The following is a 15,892-nucleotide window of genomic DNA, read 5'->3' as shown; positions in this document are numbered from 1 at the left end:
GATTTTCTGCTGAAACATCTTAGTACCATTTTAAGGGTCAGATCAAAATAGCTTTACTTTCTTTAGCAACATTGTTGGCTACTGATTAAACCCATATACAAACAAGATTTCAAAACAACTGTTTAGGATTTATAGACCTAAAGGATGGCCCACTTAATTCAGATATGTCAGATTCCATAAAATCAAGGATAACAAAAAGTTTGGGACGCCTGTCTTAGAAATAGAATAGTGAGACTAGTTCATTTGTGCATGTATTTATTTAGGGTGTTTAGCTACACTCTGGGCACTGGGTTTGGTGCCCAACTGCAAAGAGGACCTTTAGAAGTTCCTAGCTTAGTGGGAAAGGCAGGATTGGAACCTACCTAGTGGTTCTATGATAGAGGTATGTACAAAGGAACCCAGAGAAGACTTCCTGGAAGAGGAAGTTTTCACAGATAAGGAGAAATTTTTTAAGAAGGAAAAGGGAAAGCGTATGTAGAGAGAACAGCCTGTGCAAAAGTGTGGCTCTGTGAAGAAGCCTGACATGTTCCAGGAAAGGTGACCATTCTCATTGTACTGCAGCAGTTGGGTGTAGGGACATAATGCAAGAACAGAAAATACAGAGGCAAACTGGAGTCAGATACTGAAGAGAGGTATGTGGCTTATTATGAAATTGACATTTGATCTCATAGAGTAGACAAAGGGAGCCATTGAAAGGGTATTGATGATTAAAAAAAAATACATTACTTATGTTTTAGAAACATATGTCTATAAAACAATTTAAAGATAAATTGGAAGGGACAAAGACTGAGGACAGGGATACTGTTGCAATCTTCCAGGCTAGAGACGGTGTAGGCTTGAACTGTGGTAGTGAAAATGAGGACAGAGATATCTTAAAGATAGGATCGAAGATTTTGTGACAAACTGAGTATAGAGGGTGGCTCTGAAGTTTCTGGTGTGGCTCTATGGGTAGATAGGATGAAAAACATAGGAAGGCTACTCTTTGGGGACAAGATAAGTCATGTTTGGGGCATTCATATTTGAGATGCCTGCAAGACAGTGGAAATGTCTGGCAAGTGGGAAATATAGATGTGTTTTCCAGAAGATCATTGAAGGGACTGGAGCTCATCAACACATGGGGTGACAAATGAGGTGATTCTCAGGGTAAATGTGAAAAATTAAAAGAGAGCTGAGAATGGAGCATGGTGACACCCACGTTTAGAAGAAAGGCAAGCTATGACAAGGAGCCAACCAGAGATTGAATAGGAGTCATCAGACAAGAGGTGAATGTGTGAGACTCCAGGAAGAAGGTATCACGGGCAAGAGAGTTTTAAAAGAACTTCAAGAAGAAGGGTATGGCCAGCAGTAACCGTAAAAAATGAAAAGAGGGGCACCTGGGTGGCTCTGTCTGTTGAGCGTCTGACTCTCGGTTTTGGCTCAGGTCATGATCACAGGGTCATGGGACTGAGCTCCACGTTGGGCTCCGTGCTGAGCGTGGAGCCTGCTTGAGATTCTCTTTCCCTCTGCCCCCTCCCCTGCTCACATACTCTCTCTCTCTCTCTCTCTCTCAAATAAAAAAATAAGGGGCACCCGGGGGCTCAGTTGGTTGAGCGTCTGACTGTAGCCCAGGTCATGATCTCACAGTTTGTGAGTTCGAGCCCTGTGTCGGGCTCTGTGCTGACAGCTCGGAGCCTGGAGCCTGCTTCAGATTTTGTGTCTCCCTCTCTCTCTGCCCCATCCCCACTCATGCTCTGTCTCTGTCTGTCTTAAAAATAAATAAAGCATTAAAAAAATAAATATAAAAAAATAAAAAATAAAAAAATCTTTAAAGAAAATGAGAATCCAACATCATTAAGAGGTGGAGGGAGAGCTGCTTTATCCACTCCAAGAAAGTGCAGATAATTTGGGGGACAGTGGGAGTAAAGTTGCCTGAGTTTATGCCAGATGGCTGTATTTTCTCTGTGAAATAGGAGTTAAGGTCACTTCTGGAAGCGTAGATAGAGAAAGTGGGTCAGAGGCTTGAGAAGAGAAGGAAGTTTGGCGTAGGTGTTTCAGGACATGGAAAAGGGAGGCAATCAGAGTGGATTAGATCCCGACTCCAAGTTTCTAACCATTTTATCTGGGGAGGTGTCATCTGTGGGCATTCCTGTCTTGCTAATGCTCAGGTTGACGGCAAATCCAGGCAGAAACTCACCAGTATCTCCCTGTGTCTCTATATTTTCTCTCTTACAGTCAGGACAAGACGGGTCATCCCAGCGACCTACACCCACCCGCATTCCTATGTCAAAAGGTATGAAAGCAGGAAAGCCAGTAGTGGCAGCCCCAGGAGCAGGAAATCTGACCAAATTCGAGCCTCGAGCTGAGACTCAGTCTATGAAAATAGAGCTGAAGAAATCGGCAGCCGGCAGCGCTACCTCTCTTGGAGGGGGGAAGGGCTGAGGGCAGTGGCTGAGGGGGTATGTTGTGCAGATGCTACTGCTGCCGTGAAAACGGACCTTCGTCTGTTTGTGCCAACTCTCTACATGTACTAACAAGTTTTAAATATCTTGTTTATAAAATAATCGACTAATAGCCATGTGTGTTTCCTATTTTGTAAATTTGTTTTGATGCTAGAGAAAAGAGCTAACCAGCAGAGCTACAGTTTGCTGTGTGCTTTGTTGAGGATGCTGGGCCTGAGGCAGGGCCTGACTTCTAGTCCCATTTTTGCTCTAGAAAGTGGACCCACCAGTTAATCCATCTGAACCTCAGTCTCTTTGTCAGTAAGATATGTGAGCTGGATCTCATCATCTCCAAAGACAGATCCCATATTTCCTAATTGTAAATCAGATTTAATAGGCCTATCTCCACAATAATTGATTTTTCAGAAATTCTATTATGAAATAGGAAATAGTTTAACAATTGTCATTTGCCTCTATCAGATCCCGAGTTTGCTTCATGTGCTGGAAAAAACATCTCCTAGCTCTCACAGGGCCTGGACCTCTAAAGTTTTGCAAAACTAAAGCCTCTGGGATGATTTCAGGAAATAATTTGAATATGAAATAAAATGAAAATGAAATATGGAATCCTAAAAACAGAGTTTTACTTATTTGTGTGTGTCTGTGTGTACTAAAGAGGTTTTGGCCATCTCCAAAACATTCCCAGAATTTTAGAGATGATAATTTTAGAACCACTAATGTCAAACTCATGCTCTCTTCAAGTGTGCAATTGATTTAAATTGTGGAGCAGTTTGAATAGAGCTGCCAAATGGCCCTTCTATCCATTACAACCTCAACAGAGGTTGTAATGGATAGAAAATAGAAGAAAGTAATTGTGATACACTAATGCCAAGAAAAAAAATGACATCATGCACAGCTTAATTGAATTCAAATATTTTCCTCAGTTGAATGTGGACTTTACTTGCAAATACAGAACCAGTTCATGATTGTGGTGTGTGTGTGTGTGTGTGTGGTGTGATGAAATGAATTATTATTCCTGTCAGTTTTACTTATATTTGTATTATTTTCATTAATTTCAAGCATGTTTTAATAAGCATGAAACTGTGTGAATGCAAAATGCCAGGTGTCTTTGTGAGAGGATTAACCATGTTATTAAAGTGGACATTGTGCTTCCTGGTCAAATAACCACAAATGAGCTCAAGGCTAATAACCCGCAGCTTAGCATCTGAGGTTTCATGTAGGCAGCACCTTTGTCAAAATTTTTAAGCCAATTGAGTGAACTTTATAAAAATACAACAACTATAAAGTTACAGGTTGTTATTTTTCCACTTCTGAATTGTGAGGGTTCCAAAATTATTTGTATAGTCCCTGCTGTTGATATTTGGGGAAAGATAGATTTTTTAAAAAAAGATATTTGATTAGCTTTTATCATTAAATCATCATGCTTCATGATAAAGAGGCTGTTCTTTGAGTTCTTTCCATACCAATTTCCTATCTCTTGCAGAACTTGGACTTGAATTGTATATGATGGTGGTAGATGCCTCACAGAATTCATACATTTTTTTTAATGTTTATTTATTTTGAGAGAGAGAGAGCACAAGCAGGAGAGGAGCAGAGAGAAAGAGAGGGAGAGAGAGAGAGAGAGAGAATCTGCACTGTCAGCACAGAGCCCAACATGGGGCTTGATCCCACAACCCTGGATCATGACCAGAGCCAAAATCAAGAGTCGGATGCGTAACTGACTAAGCCACCCAGGTGACCCCATATTCTTTTTAATCAGGTATCTTATTGCCTGTAGCTTATCAGTTCTTAGCATATGTATTAAAAGATGTTGAGTAACCATGCTAACATGCCATCATAATGGGATTTCAAGGTAGCAGGAGAGAGACTGAGAAAAATGATTTTATAAAATGTGATTTTGAGGGGCACCTGGGTGGCTCAGTTGGTTAAAGGTCTGACTCTTGATATTTGCTCAGGTTATGATCTCATGGTTCCTGAGACCCAGCCCCTGGTGGCCTCCACACTGACAGCACAGTGTGGAGCTTGCTTGGGATGATTCTCTCTCTACTTCTCTCTCTCTGCCCCTCTCCTGCTTGCACACTCAAGCCTTCTTTCTCTCTCAAAGTAAATAAATAAACTTTAAAAAATGTGACTTTTGGGGGGCGCCTGGGTGGCTCAGTCGGTTAAGCGTCCGACTTCGGCTCAGGTCATGAACTCGCGGTTTGTGAGTTCGAGTCCCGTGTCGGGCTCTGTGCTGATAGTTCAGAGCCTAAAGCCTGCCTCAGATTCTTTGTCTCCCTCTTTCTCTGCCCCTCCCCCACTCATGCTCTGTCTCTCTCTGTCTCAGAAATAAACAAACATTAACAAAAATTTTTTAATGTAATTTTTAACAAGTTTAAACAAGATATCTTTCCATTTCCAATACTGACTTGTATTTTCTTAAAAGGAAATTTTTCCCTTTTATAAAGTGCACAACCACCCCTTTGAGGAAAGAAAAAAAGGATATTCACTCTTTTGAAATGCTTCTTTGGCATTTAGGGTATTTAGTGTTACTGTGAACAAATGGTGTCAAAAATGAAAACTGAGACATTATATTACTTCTGACTCTACCTGTCATTCTCCAATGACTTTTATTATAATCTATTGTCACCGATGCTGTTTTTTGCTTTTACCCACTCATACCATGCTTATTTCATTCCTGCCTGGAAGTCCATACCTGCCATCTGCAGGGAGAGTGCCCTGAAAGGCTTAGCAGTGCATGTACAGGATGTTTATACATCTGGATGCTGGAATAGAGTCATCTACAAAGTACAACTGCTAGGAAAACTTGGCAGAACAGCACATTCACTTTTAAGAAATGGTGAGGAGCAGCCATGGCAGTGTTTCTTCGTAATTTTATTTTATTTATTTATTTTTTTAATGTTTACTTATTTTTGAGAGAGAGAGAGAGGAGGGGCAGAGAGAGAGAGAGAGAGAGAGAGAGAGACAGGGAGACACAGAATCCGAAGCAGGCTCCAGGAGCCTGACGTGGGGCTTGAACTCACAAACCATGAGACCATGACCTGAGCCGAAGTCAGACGTTTAACTGACTGAGTCACCCAGGCGCCCCTATTTTAGAACCAATTCTACATTTATTGTATAGCTTTGTTTTTGTTTTATTTATTTATTTTTTTTAACGTTTTATTTCTTTTTGAGACAGAGAGAGACAGAGCATGAATGGGGGAGGGGCAGAGAGAGAGGGAGACACAGAATCGGAAGCAGGCTCCAGGCTCTGAGCCATCAGCCCAGAGCCTGACGCGGGGCTCGAACATACAGACCGCGAGATCGTGACCTGAGCTGAAGTCGGACGCTTAACCAACTGAACCACCCAGGCGCCCCAGGATAGCTTTGTTTTAAGCCACATATTAGAAATGAAATCCACTGAGAATAGGAAGTAGAGGATTAAATGCACTCCAATTCCAGCTTCCATTTGTGAGGATAATGTTTTTACAGTGCAACTTGATGGGCTTTTATAAGAATGAATGGGATTAAAAGGTTAGAGTCTTTTCCCTGTCCTGGAACACAGTATTGTTCCAGGGCCTCACCAAGGCTGCTGTGTACAGCTGCCATGCAGGTCCCACCCTAGGGATGGGGGGAGTGTGATGGCTCCCTCTGGGGTTGTGCAGGGCACAATCTGCACAGCTACACAGGAAGCACTGGTCTTCCCCTCCAGAGAATAGTTTTTATGGGTTGACTATTTCAGCACGCTATGATGGTGGCCATTTAGCATGCATGGTATAAGAAATGTTCCTGGGGCGCCTGCGTGGTTCAATCCATTGGGCATCAGGCTTCAGCTCAGGTCATGATCTTGCAGTTCCTGGGTCCAAGCCCTGTGTCGGGCTCTATGCTGACAGCGCAGAACCTGGAACCTGCTTCAAATTCTGTGTCTCCCTCTCTCTGACCCTCCCTGCTTGTGCTCTGTCTCTCTCTCTCTCTCTCAAAAATAAACATTAAAAAAAATTTTTTTAAAGACATGTTCCTGTATGGGACATGGCCCTAAGGGTATTTATCATTTCTTGAAAATGACCTTTCTGTCTAGGTCACTTGCTTAAACAGACTCATTCAGTTTCTGCTGGTAATTTTGTTACATTTTCAGTGAGGGCAAGTTAATGGATAGCAACCAGACTCCAGAGGTTTTAGCGTATTCATTAACAGCAGGTCTTACTAGATCTCTTACTTGAATGTCTTCAAGAAAGAAGTGAAAGAATGGCTTTGATGTGTCATGTGGGAAGAGTATAGTTGCAGGGAAATGAAAACATATCCAAGAATATAAGATGTACAAAGATTTGAATTTCTTATTTCCTCATAGGTTTAGAACACTGAGGAAAGCATGAGACTTCCCTGATCAGAAAAACCCAGGGATGTTAGATAAGAAGACTGCGCTTATGTGGGAGGTTGAAGGGCAGAGAGAAGGATGGACACAGAGGGGGCTTCCCAGTAAACAGGAGCACACAATTCCAAATTTTCCCCAACCCAGATGGAATTCAGGGCTTCCCCTCCACAACCTCCTCTAGGGTTTCATTGTTGGTTATGTCCTCATCCTCTGCTGTTTCAGTTTCTCCTTTTTACCTGCTACTTTCGCACAGGATATAAATATGCTCTGGACTCTTCCATTGGAGCACAATTCTTCCTTCAGCCATGCAGTCCTCTATAGCTGCTGCCCTGTCTCCTTTCTGCCCAGTTAAGCCACAGACCAAACACTCAACCTTTTCTGCCTCCACCTCCACATTTCCATTTATTCCTTAACTCTTTTTTTTTAAATTAATTAAGTTATCTTGAGAAACAGGGAGAGAGAGAGAGAGAGAGAGAGAGAGAGGAGAGAGAGACAGCAGGGGAGGGGCAGAGAGAGAGGGAGAGAGAGAATCCCAAGCAGGCTTTGCACTGTCAGCGCAGAGCCTGATGTGGGGCTTGAACTCATGAACTGTGAAATCATGACCTGGGCTGAAATCAAGCATTGGACACTTAACTGACAGAGCCACCAGGTGCTCCAACTCCTTTAAAATTTTTTTAAAAAGTTTATTTATTTATTTTGAGAGAGAGAGAGAGAGAGAGAGAGAGAATGAGCTGGGGAGGAGCAGAAAGAGAGGGGGACAGGAGATCAAAAAGCAGGCTCTGTGCTGACTGTGGAGAGCCCAACACGGGGCTTGAACTCACTAACTGTAAGATCACGACCTGAGCTGAAGTCTGATGCTTAACTGACTGAGCCACCCAGATGTCCCTCTTTTAAAAATTTTATTAGTATAATTCATATACAGGGGCACCTGGGTTACTCAGTTGGTTAAGCATCTGACTCTTGATTTCAGCTCAAGTCATGATCTCACAGTGTATGGGTTCCAGCTCTGTGCTAACAGAGAGGAGCCTGCTTGGGATTCTGCCTCTCCTTCTCTCCCTGCACCTCCTCCACTCACTTGAGTGCATTCTCTCTCTCTCTGTCTCTCTCTCTCTCTCTCTGTCAAAAACAAATAAACATTTAAAAAAAGGTAATTCATATACAAGGTTAAACTATCAGCCAGCACTAAAAGAAAATTAAAACCATTCTTGCTTATCTCACTCCCCTTTTCCCTCAGTTTTACTCTCTGGAAAACATCATTTCTAACTCTTAGCTGTTTTTCTGGTGTTTATCTACATATTTCTAAATAATATACTTGTATTCTTTGTCAATGTAGACATTATTTTCTGTCTTCCCATTATTGCTTTGATGGTTGAGGATGCTCTCATATGTCACTTCTGACCTTTTTCCCCATCCTCCCAGTATGATTACAACATGAATTTTTTGATAAATTATCAGTCAGCATTTATATGTTTATGTATTTATATGTTTACAGTGTAAATTTAAACACTGTTCCCTGTTGGGGCAACTGACTGGCAGAACTCATGACTCTTGATCTCAGGGTCGTGAGTTCGAGCCCCATGTTGGGTGTAGAGATTGCCTAAAAATTAAATCTTTAAATAAATAAATAAATAAATAAATAAATAAATAAATATTGTTCCCTGGTGAGGCATATAGTATACTATGCTTGTGTTTCCTTTCTCTTGCCACTTTTCACCCATCAATAGGATAATTATTTTAATTTTTCATCTACTTTGTTTTCTATGTATCTATCTTTTTTTAAAATGCTCCTATAGACCTGCCAAACACCCATCAATGATTTTTCCAAACACTTAAACACATAAGTTTCTTAATTTTGCCTTGGGGCTTTCCTAGTTCAGCCCGTTAGTTTCCTAGTTTAGCTCTCTGCTTCCCTACTTAGCCTTGGATTGGTCATGCTCTAGGCCAGGTTATGCTATTGTCCTATTGTTCTTTTGCCTAAGTTGAATCCTGTTTCCTGCATTTTTTCTTAGCATTTTGCTTACACGTCTATCTGCATATCTATCTATTGAAGTACGGTTGATCCTTGAAAAATATAGGAGTTAATGGCATTGACCTCTAGTGCAGTGTAACTTTTGACTCCCCAGAAACTTAATTACTAATAGCCTACAGTTGGCTGGAAGCCTTACCAATTGCATAACCAGTCAATTAATACATATTTCATATGTTACATGTATTATATATCGTATCCTTACAATAAGAGACAAGAAAATATTAAGAAAATCATAAGGAAGATTAAATACATTTATAGTATTGTACTGTATTTATGAACAAAAATACACATAGAAGTGGACCTGCACAGTTTAAACTTGTATTGATCAAGGGTCAACTGTACATCTTCCAGTAGTTTTTGAAGAAAAAAAATCCCTCGGTAACCTTCTTGGGGCAGGCTACATGTATTCTGGGAATAGATCAGGGAAGGTGAGATGAAGAATCTCACAGTAAAGTGTGCAAACATTTTTATTCCCTTGCATTTAGTCTATGCTTCTCTTCATATGCGTAGGTCTAGAATTTCCTAGGTTAGTTTTTTGTTCTTTGTTTTTTGTTTTTTGTTTTTTTTCCTAGAAAAATAAACCTTGGGTTCTGGTCAGGTGACTAAGACATCTAATCTCTTTTGGTTTTCCTTTGATCTCTCTGACCACTCCACCTCAGTCTCTTTTTCTGGCTCCTTATTTTATGCATACAATCTAAATGTCATTGTTTTCCTTATCTCTCCCAATTTCCTACAATACATGTTCATTCTGGTTATTTTATGCACTCCCATGGCTTCAGTTAATCACCCATATGTTGATGGCTACCAATCCTCTATCTCCAAATGCTTATCCAACATTGTACTATATATCTCCAAGTTAATTTGTTTGGAAACAATTCTTGGGGTACCTGGGTGGCTCATTCGGTTGAGTGTCCATCTTCGGTCCAGGTCATGATCTCATGGTTCATTAATTCAAGCCCCCCATCAGACTTGCTGCTCTCAGTGAGGAACCTGCTATGGATCCTCTGTCCCCCTCTTTTTCTGCTCCTCCCCTGCTTGAGCTCTCTCTCTCTCTCTCAAAAATAACTAAACCTTAAAAAAAAAAATAAAAAGCAATTCTCAACACCTCCTCCATCCTTCTTCCAAGTCTTCTTCTCCTTACTATTCTGCATTTCAGAAGGGATATCCTGATCCACTCAGTCACCCACACAAGAAACCTGGTAGCTGTTCTAGCCTTCTTCTCCCACAACCATCAAGTAGACTCATTCAGCAAGTCTCTCACGGTCTGATCCCCTATCACTTCTATCAGCTGGACTCACATCTCCATTTCCCCTGCTACTGCCTAAGTTGAGGTTTTAATTACTTCTCATCTGGATTCCTCCAATGTGCCCCTAACTGGTCTCAAAATCTCTAGCTTCAAAACTCTCAGATTCATTTTTCATTTTGTTTTCCAAAGTTCAAGTTGATCATATCACTCCTCTATTTGAAAACCCTCCAAAGGCTCCTCATTACCTAAAGAACACAATGCCAACAACTCCATATGGCCCTTGAGGCTCTTTGCGACCCGGCTCTATCCCTCCCTGATCTTTGAGCATCCCTCCCCTTCCCTTTCCCTTGCCTGGACTCCTGTTCCCCAGCTGGACAGAATGGCTTGTATACCAGGCCAGTCCACCTTTCCTTGACTTGTTCAATTTGTCCCTTCTCCCTACTTTTCCTTCTGGTGGTTGTGGCCATCTCTGTTTAAAATTTCTTTTAAAAACATTGCCTCTACTAGAAAGACAAGCCATTATTTCAGAATCTAACCTGGGTTTTAAAGCCTGTCCACTTCGTAAAAAACTTGGCACTTTACTGTAGAGAAAGAAAACCAGAAGTTGAAGGATGGCTGGAAGTTGCAGAAGAAAGAGGTGTTCTCGCTTCCTGCCTTTGTCTGCAACGCAAACCTGTGAGAATGTGGAGGGTCCTGACAAATCATGCGTGAGAACATGGACATAAAGAGATGGTGAAATTAGAGGAAATTCAGGTACTGCCATTCTGGGTAGTGTGAGCTATGTCTATTTCCCTTCAAAGTCATGATAGGCCCATAATGGGTGCAGAACAGCCAGGGATCCTGGACTGGGGAGTTGTCATCTCTGAAGCCATCACACTACATGTGGAGAACTTAGGAGCACTGAGAGCTTTCTAACATAGACAGATACTTGAATGAATTACAAATTGCTCTTTCCTCACCCTCTTGAACTCTCCCAGAGGCACATGAAAGACACTTCTGGGAAGAGAAATTTTCAGGTGATTTGTCACGCTCTTCAGGTTCACGAAGGACCTTCTAAAATAGGCCAGGAGAGGCTCTTGTTTTAAAGGACCAAACAACATTACCAATAGGCAGGATTTAGATTTAGCATAGATATTAAGGTGAACACCCAGAGAAAGTGGATTGCTGAACAATGGACTAGATACCTGATATAGACCTGAAAACCTGGAGATCAGAGTAAGGTTGTGTGACCTTTGGCAAATTGCCTTATTTTAGCTTATGGTTTAACATTTAGCTATAACCATTTATGATTCTGGCATTCCTCCTTATAGTCAAAGGATAGGCTTCACTATTTAGCAAGAAACTTAAAACATTCTACCATAGCACTTTTCCTAAAAACTAATAAAAAATTTCTTATCTGGTAAATGTAGTTTTGGCCTTTCTACTTGTGCTAATGTTATATATGTATGATAGAATTGCAAAATCAAGTGCTGGTAATAGTGGAACCAGACTTTAGAGGTCAAGAAGATAATTATCTCTATGATTAAAGATGGAAACAAAATCAAAACCAAGAACAAAACAAAAAAACTCCAAGGTTTAGAGGTGTCCAACCATCTTATTAGTGATGGTGCCAGGTTTTCCGTGCATTATTCATTATTTCATATGAGAAACAACCTCAGGTGAGCGAAGTATGTTTTCATATATAGACTAAAACATCCACACTCACTAGGCCAAAATAATATTGCCAAAGGATTTTGAGATATTGAGATAGCTATGTAGAAGCTATATGTGTCAAAGTTTCCATAACAGTACTTTGATAAATATTGTTGTTTTTATCTAAAAAGCACAGGCCATTCCCAACTTTCACATATAATATTATTTTCTATGCTATTCTGTGACTGGCCATAGACTGAGATCAACCTAGGCATTTAGCATTTGTGTCCAAAAAGGTAGAACATAAGCAATCTTAACTCAAATGCTTAACTATTTTCCACCATTGAACTTTGACTTATAATGTTATATGTGAGATAATTAGTTCCAATTTACTTGTATCTAGAAACAGTAAACTATGTGAGAGATAAGAATTAAGTTGCCTAAAAAAGAAGTTACCAGTCATAACTGATATTGGTAACTCTGCAACCTGGAGAGGTAAGGGGATGGTTTGGGCTGATGATGGAGTGGGAAATGTTTTGGAAGGAAGCAAATAAACTATTAGATGGTTGAGAAACCCCAAGGGAGTGTATTTCATCTGGTTCAAAAGTTTCCTCAAGCAAATGACAGAACTGATTAGCGGAAGTATTTTTAATTAGCTGAGCTGAATCCAAAAGAAAAGAAGGAATACAAGTCCAAGTCAACAGAGGAAGTTTATTGGACTTCCTATTTAAAACAGATGTTTTCTCAGAACTCTGATTAATTTCTGAATGTGATAATAACAGGAATGAATACTGAAATAGTTTATTAAAATGAGAACCTTAAAAGAAAACAATATCTAGGCACTTTAGAAAACAATATCTAAAAGGTCTAGGACATTTTTTAGGTGAATAAATCACTCTGCAGACAGCATGTTAAAGCTGGTATTGGGTCCTAGTGGAGAGGAAGAACAGCACAGCCCTAAGCCTGTGCATTGCCCTTTAGGCAGAGCCCACAGGGAGTAGGGGGCCATGAAACAAGGGAAACAGGTCATAAGCCAGCCAAACTGAAGCAAAATCCAAGAGGAAATGTTTTCTGTAGTAATTTGGTGTGCAGTTTCCTGTGGATAAAGCAGCCCTCCTTTGCAGAAAGAAAGTCCTGCTATAAATTGAACTTCTATCTTAGTCTTTAGTGTGTGAACTTAGAGGCTATCTATTAAAGCGATCTTGTCTCATTTACTAGAATAGACTTTTAAAATTCAGAGCTCAAGTGTCCCCTTGCAGAGAGTTTGGCAGAGTATAAACATATGTACTGCTTGGGAGGAAGACATTGACTTTCCAGGGAATACATCTTTCCTACTCCACAGCCAAGGAGCTCTCTTGGGAAGAATCAAACTTGCAATTTTTTGCCATGTTGCCACACTCTAGCACTCAAGAGAGAATCTCCCCCAAACTTCTCCCCAAATCCCACCTTGCATATACAACTTTGGATCTCAAGTCATTTGGCTGGCCAGTAGTTTGGGATTACCACCCAAGGAGCATGAAGAGTAAGATCAAGTGTAATTAGGAATTGATAATATGTTGAACTTCCTTTCCATGGACATCACCTAATAGCTGGTGTGTTCATGTTATGAATTCATGTTATTGTGAAACATCTTTTCACAGTAATATCATAATTACAAATAATGTATTAATGTGTTACCTGAGAACACATCAAGATAACACTTGAAAGAAACATACAGAGGAAAGTGTCTGTAAGGGCTTTTGGTAAACTGTTAATGTCAAAAATACATAAAAATCCAATGTCCCCATATGCTGATTAAGATTTACAGTTTTCTCCTTCTTACAATTAGGAAAAAGGAAATGATGTTATTAACTGTTGGCACATCAGAAGGCCCTAAATTTAAGTACTTTGCTATTTTGAGTTTGCGATAGAAGTAGAAATTAACTATGGCCTTTGGTCTCAACCTGTCTATTATATTCTCTACAAATTACTAATGTCAGAAAAATGTTGTCTGTAAAAAGAGAAACCTTATTGAAGAATTATACCTGATTTTACTCAGGTTACTTCAGAGGCCCCAAATGACCTGTATTTGGGTCTAATTCTGAGATGAAATGAAGACAAGCAGGAAATGGAATAAGATTTGCTCACTGACTTTGTAACTTCAGTAAAATTTATATCATTATTTTATTGTACTGAACCATAAAAAAAGCCAAGGAAAGACTTGAAACTCTGCCCTTTAAAAAAAAAAAAAAAAAAAAAAACATAAATAATGGCATCATCCCTAAAGCATTTTTTTTTTTTTTTGCTGACAACCAAGGACTCTGTATGCACCAGATAGTTTTGCTGTGTAATGAGTCACCTCAAAATCTACTGGCTTAAAGCAACATTTCTTTTTAAAGTTTGTTTATTTATTTTGAGAGAGAGAGAGAGAACATGGGAGAGGCAGACAGACAGAGAGAGAGAGAGAGAGAGAGAGAGAAGTAACATGTTTTTATCTTTCACAATTTGCTGTAGTGGCAGGGTGATTATTTTCCGAGTCAGTTTACAGACTTGGGGAAAACAGATAATAAGCAGATGTAGATTTAATAAATATGTTTAGTACATTTCAATTCATAGAGCTTCTATTATATAGATATTTTTTCACTATCGCTAGAAACAAGATGAACTATGTTTTCATGTGTATAAAACAAAATAACTTGGGCTTGATTGTATTCCTTTAAATAAAGCTTATGTATATAAAAATAAAATATCCTCTTTTATTATTAAAGTAGAATAAAATAAACTGTTACTTAGCATTGTCAAGTATTTTTAAGATAGTCGTTTTAGAAAGCAGACTGATTAATAGCGTTAGTATATATATCATGCGGGATTGTTAGTTTGCTAATTTAAATGTAATAATAAAATGTAATGGTCCAACCAAGACATTGTTTCTTCTATGTATGGACCCTTTTGCCATATGTATTTTCACCAATTACTGAAAATTCCGAATTCTGAAAATTCTAATTCTGCAAAGCTATTATTATGATGAGGATTGCAAAATGTTAAGATTAAGGCAACTCTAGGAATTTTGAGGTTTGCACACTCAAGGTGAGAGAAGGTATTCTAGTAACACAAAATGTTTACACTGCAAAGGACTTTAGTGATGATTTCTAATACCCTCATTTTGTGGTGAGGAAACAAAGACATGCCCGTTCTAAATCACATCTAGGATAATAACAATTCTGGATTTCACTCTTTTAAATTTAAGTTCTCCATGCTTTCCTAAGGGAGGAAAATGGGCCAGATACTTTAATTCTTTTAGGGAGACTTGAGATCTGTCTTTTCACTCTTTGAAAACTTCTACAGAAATTTTAAAAAGGAAAAGTGTTGAGTGAGAAATAGAATTTGAACCTTAGATCCTGATTTTTTACTGTATAGTATTTTAACTAGTGCTTTTAGTTTTTGGATGAAGATTTCAATATATTTTTAGGCATTGAAAAAATTTAGAGATAGAGCAATTTTCCAATGAGAAAAATGAGATGATTTTTAAGGGTTTCTCATTGTGAAAAATCATATGTGGGTCTTAAAAGCATTACAAAGCCTTCATTGCTAAATATTATTAAATATATAAAACTTTTATCGATTTCGTTCTACTTTGCTTTCCCATCTGTTTTATCCCAAATTCAAATCGAAAGGTTGAGGGAAGGAATGGGAATATCTCCATCTAGTGGTCAGCATGAAGTCAAGTTAATAAAATCAAATTAAACTTTTTGACAAAGGATCCTCCACTGTATATAATTAGCACAAATCTATATGTCTATGATATAATGTGCTTTAATTAATGTTTACTTAGATTTTAACTACTTAAGTAAAAATAAAATGTAAATATTAATTATTTGATATTAAAGTGAAAATAATAGATGAAAATGTCCTTGTCATTGACTAACCCTGACATTAGTTTCTACCCTTACCACACTGCCGTATGCTGACAGGGAGGTATTACATATTTCAGGTGAAGGAACCATTTGAAGCTTAGTTATTTCTGTGCTCTGTTCTTTATAATCTCAGCAAATGGCAGGACTCTCTCTCATTTTGATCACTTATATAGTTCCATGCTTAGCAGAGCGATGGACACATAGTAGTGCCTAATAAGCAATCGTTGGGGGCACCTGGGTGGCTCAGTTGGTTGAGCGTCTGACTTCGGCTCACACATCCATAACATGGCTGGTACTATCTCAAGC

General features: G+C 39.2%; 1 protein-coding gene across 2 annotated transcripts in view; it reads left to right on the top strand.

Annotated features, from left to right (window-relative positions):
• FILIP1 (filamin A interacting protein 1) overlaps positions 1–15,892 on the top strand; it is a 190,009-nt gene that overhangs the window by 169,414 nt on the left and 4,703 nt on the right. Inside the window, exon 6 of one of the 2 annotated variants that reach the window (XM_040473975.1) lies at positions 2,212–2,435. In XM_040473975.1, the coding sequence (XP_040329909.1) occupies positions 2,212–2,418 (207 nt within the window). In that variant the 3' untranslated portion in view covers positions 2,419–2,435. The remainder of the gene's footprint in view (positions 1–2,211; positions 2,436–15,892) is intronic. The other variant, XM_040473976.1, reaches the window with a different exon arrangement.

The sequence above is a fragment of the Herpailurus yagouaroundi genome, unplaced genomic scaffold, assembly GCF_014898765.1.
Source record: "Herpailurus yagouaroundi ecotype Mexico unplaced genomic scaffold, PumYag 139, whole genome shotgun sequence".
In the NCBI taxonomy this organism is placed as follows: Eukaryota; Metazoa; Chordata; class Mammalia; order Carnivora; family Felidae; genus Herpailurus; species Herpailurus yagouaroundi.
This window is presented reverse-complemented; position numbering and strand designations above follow the sequence as displayed.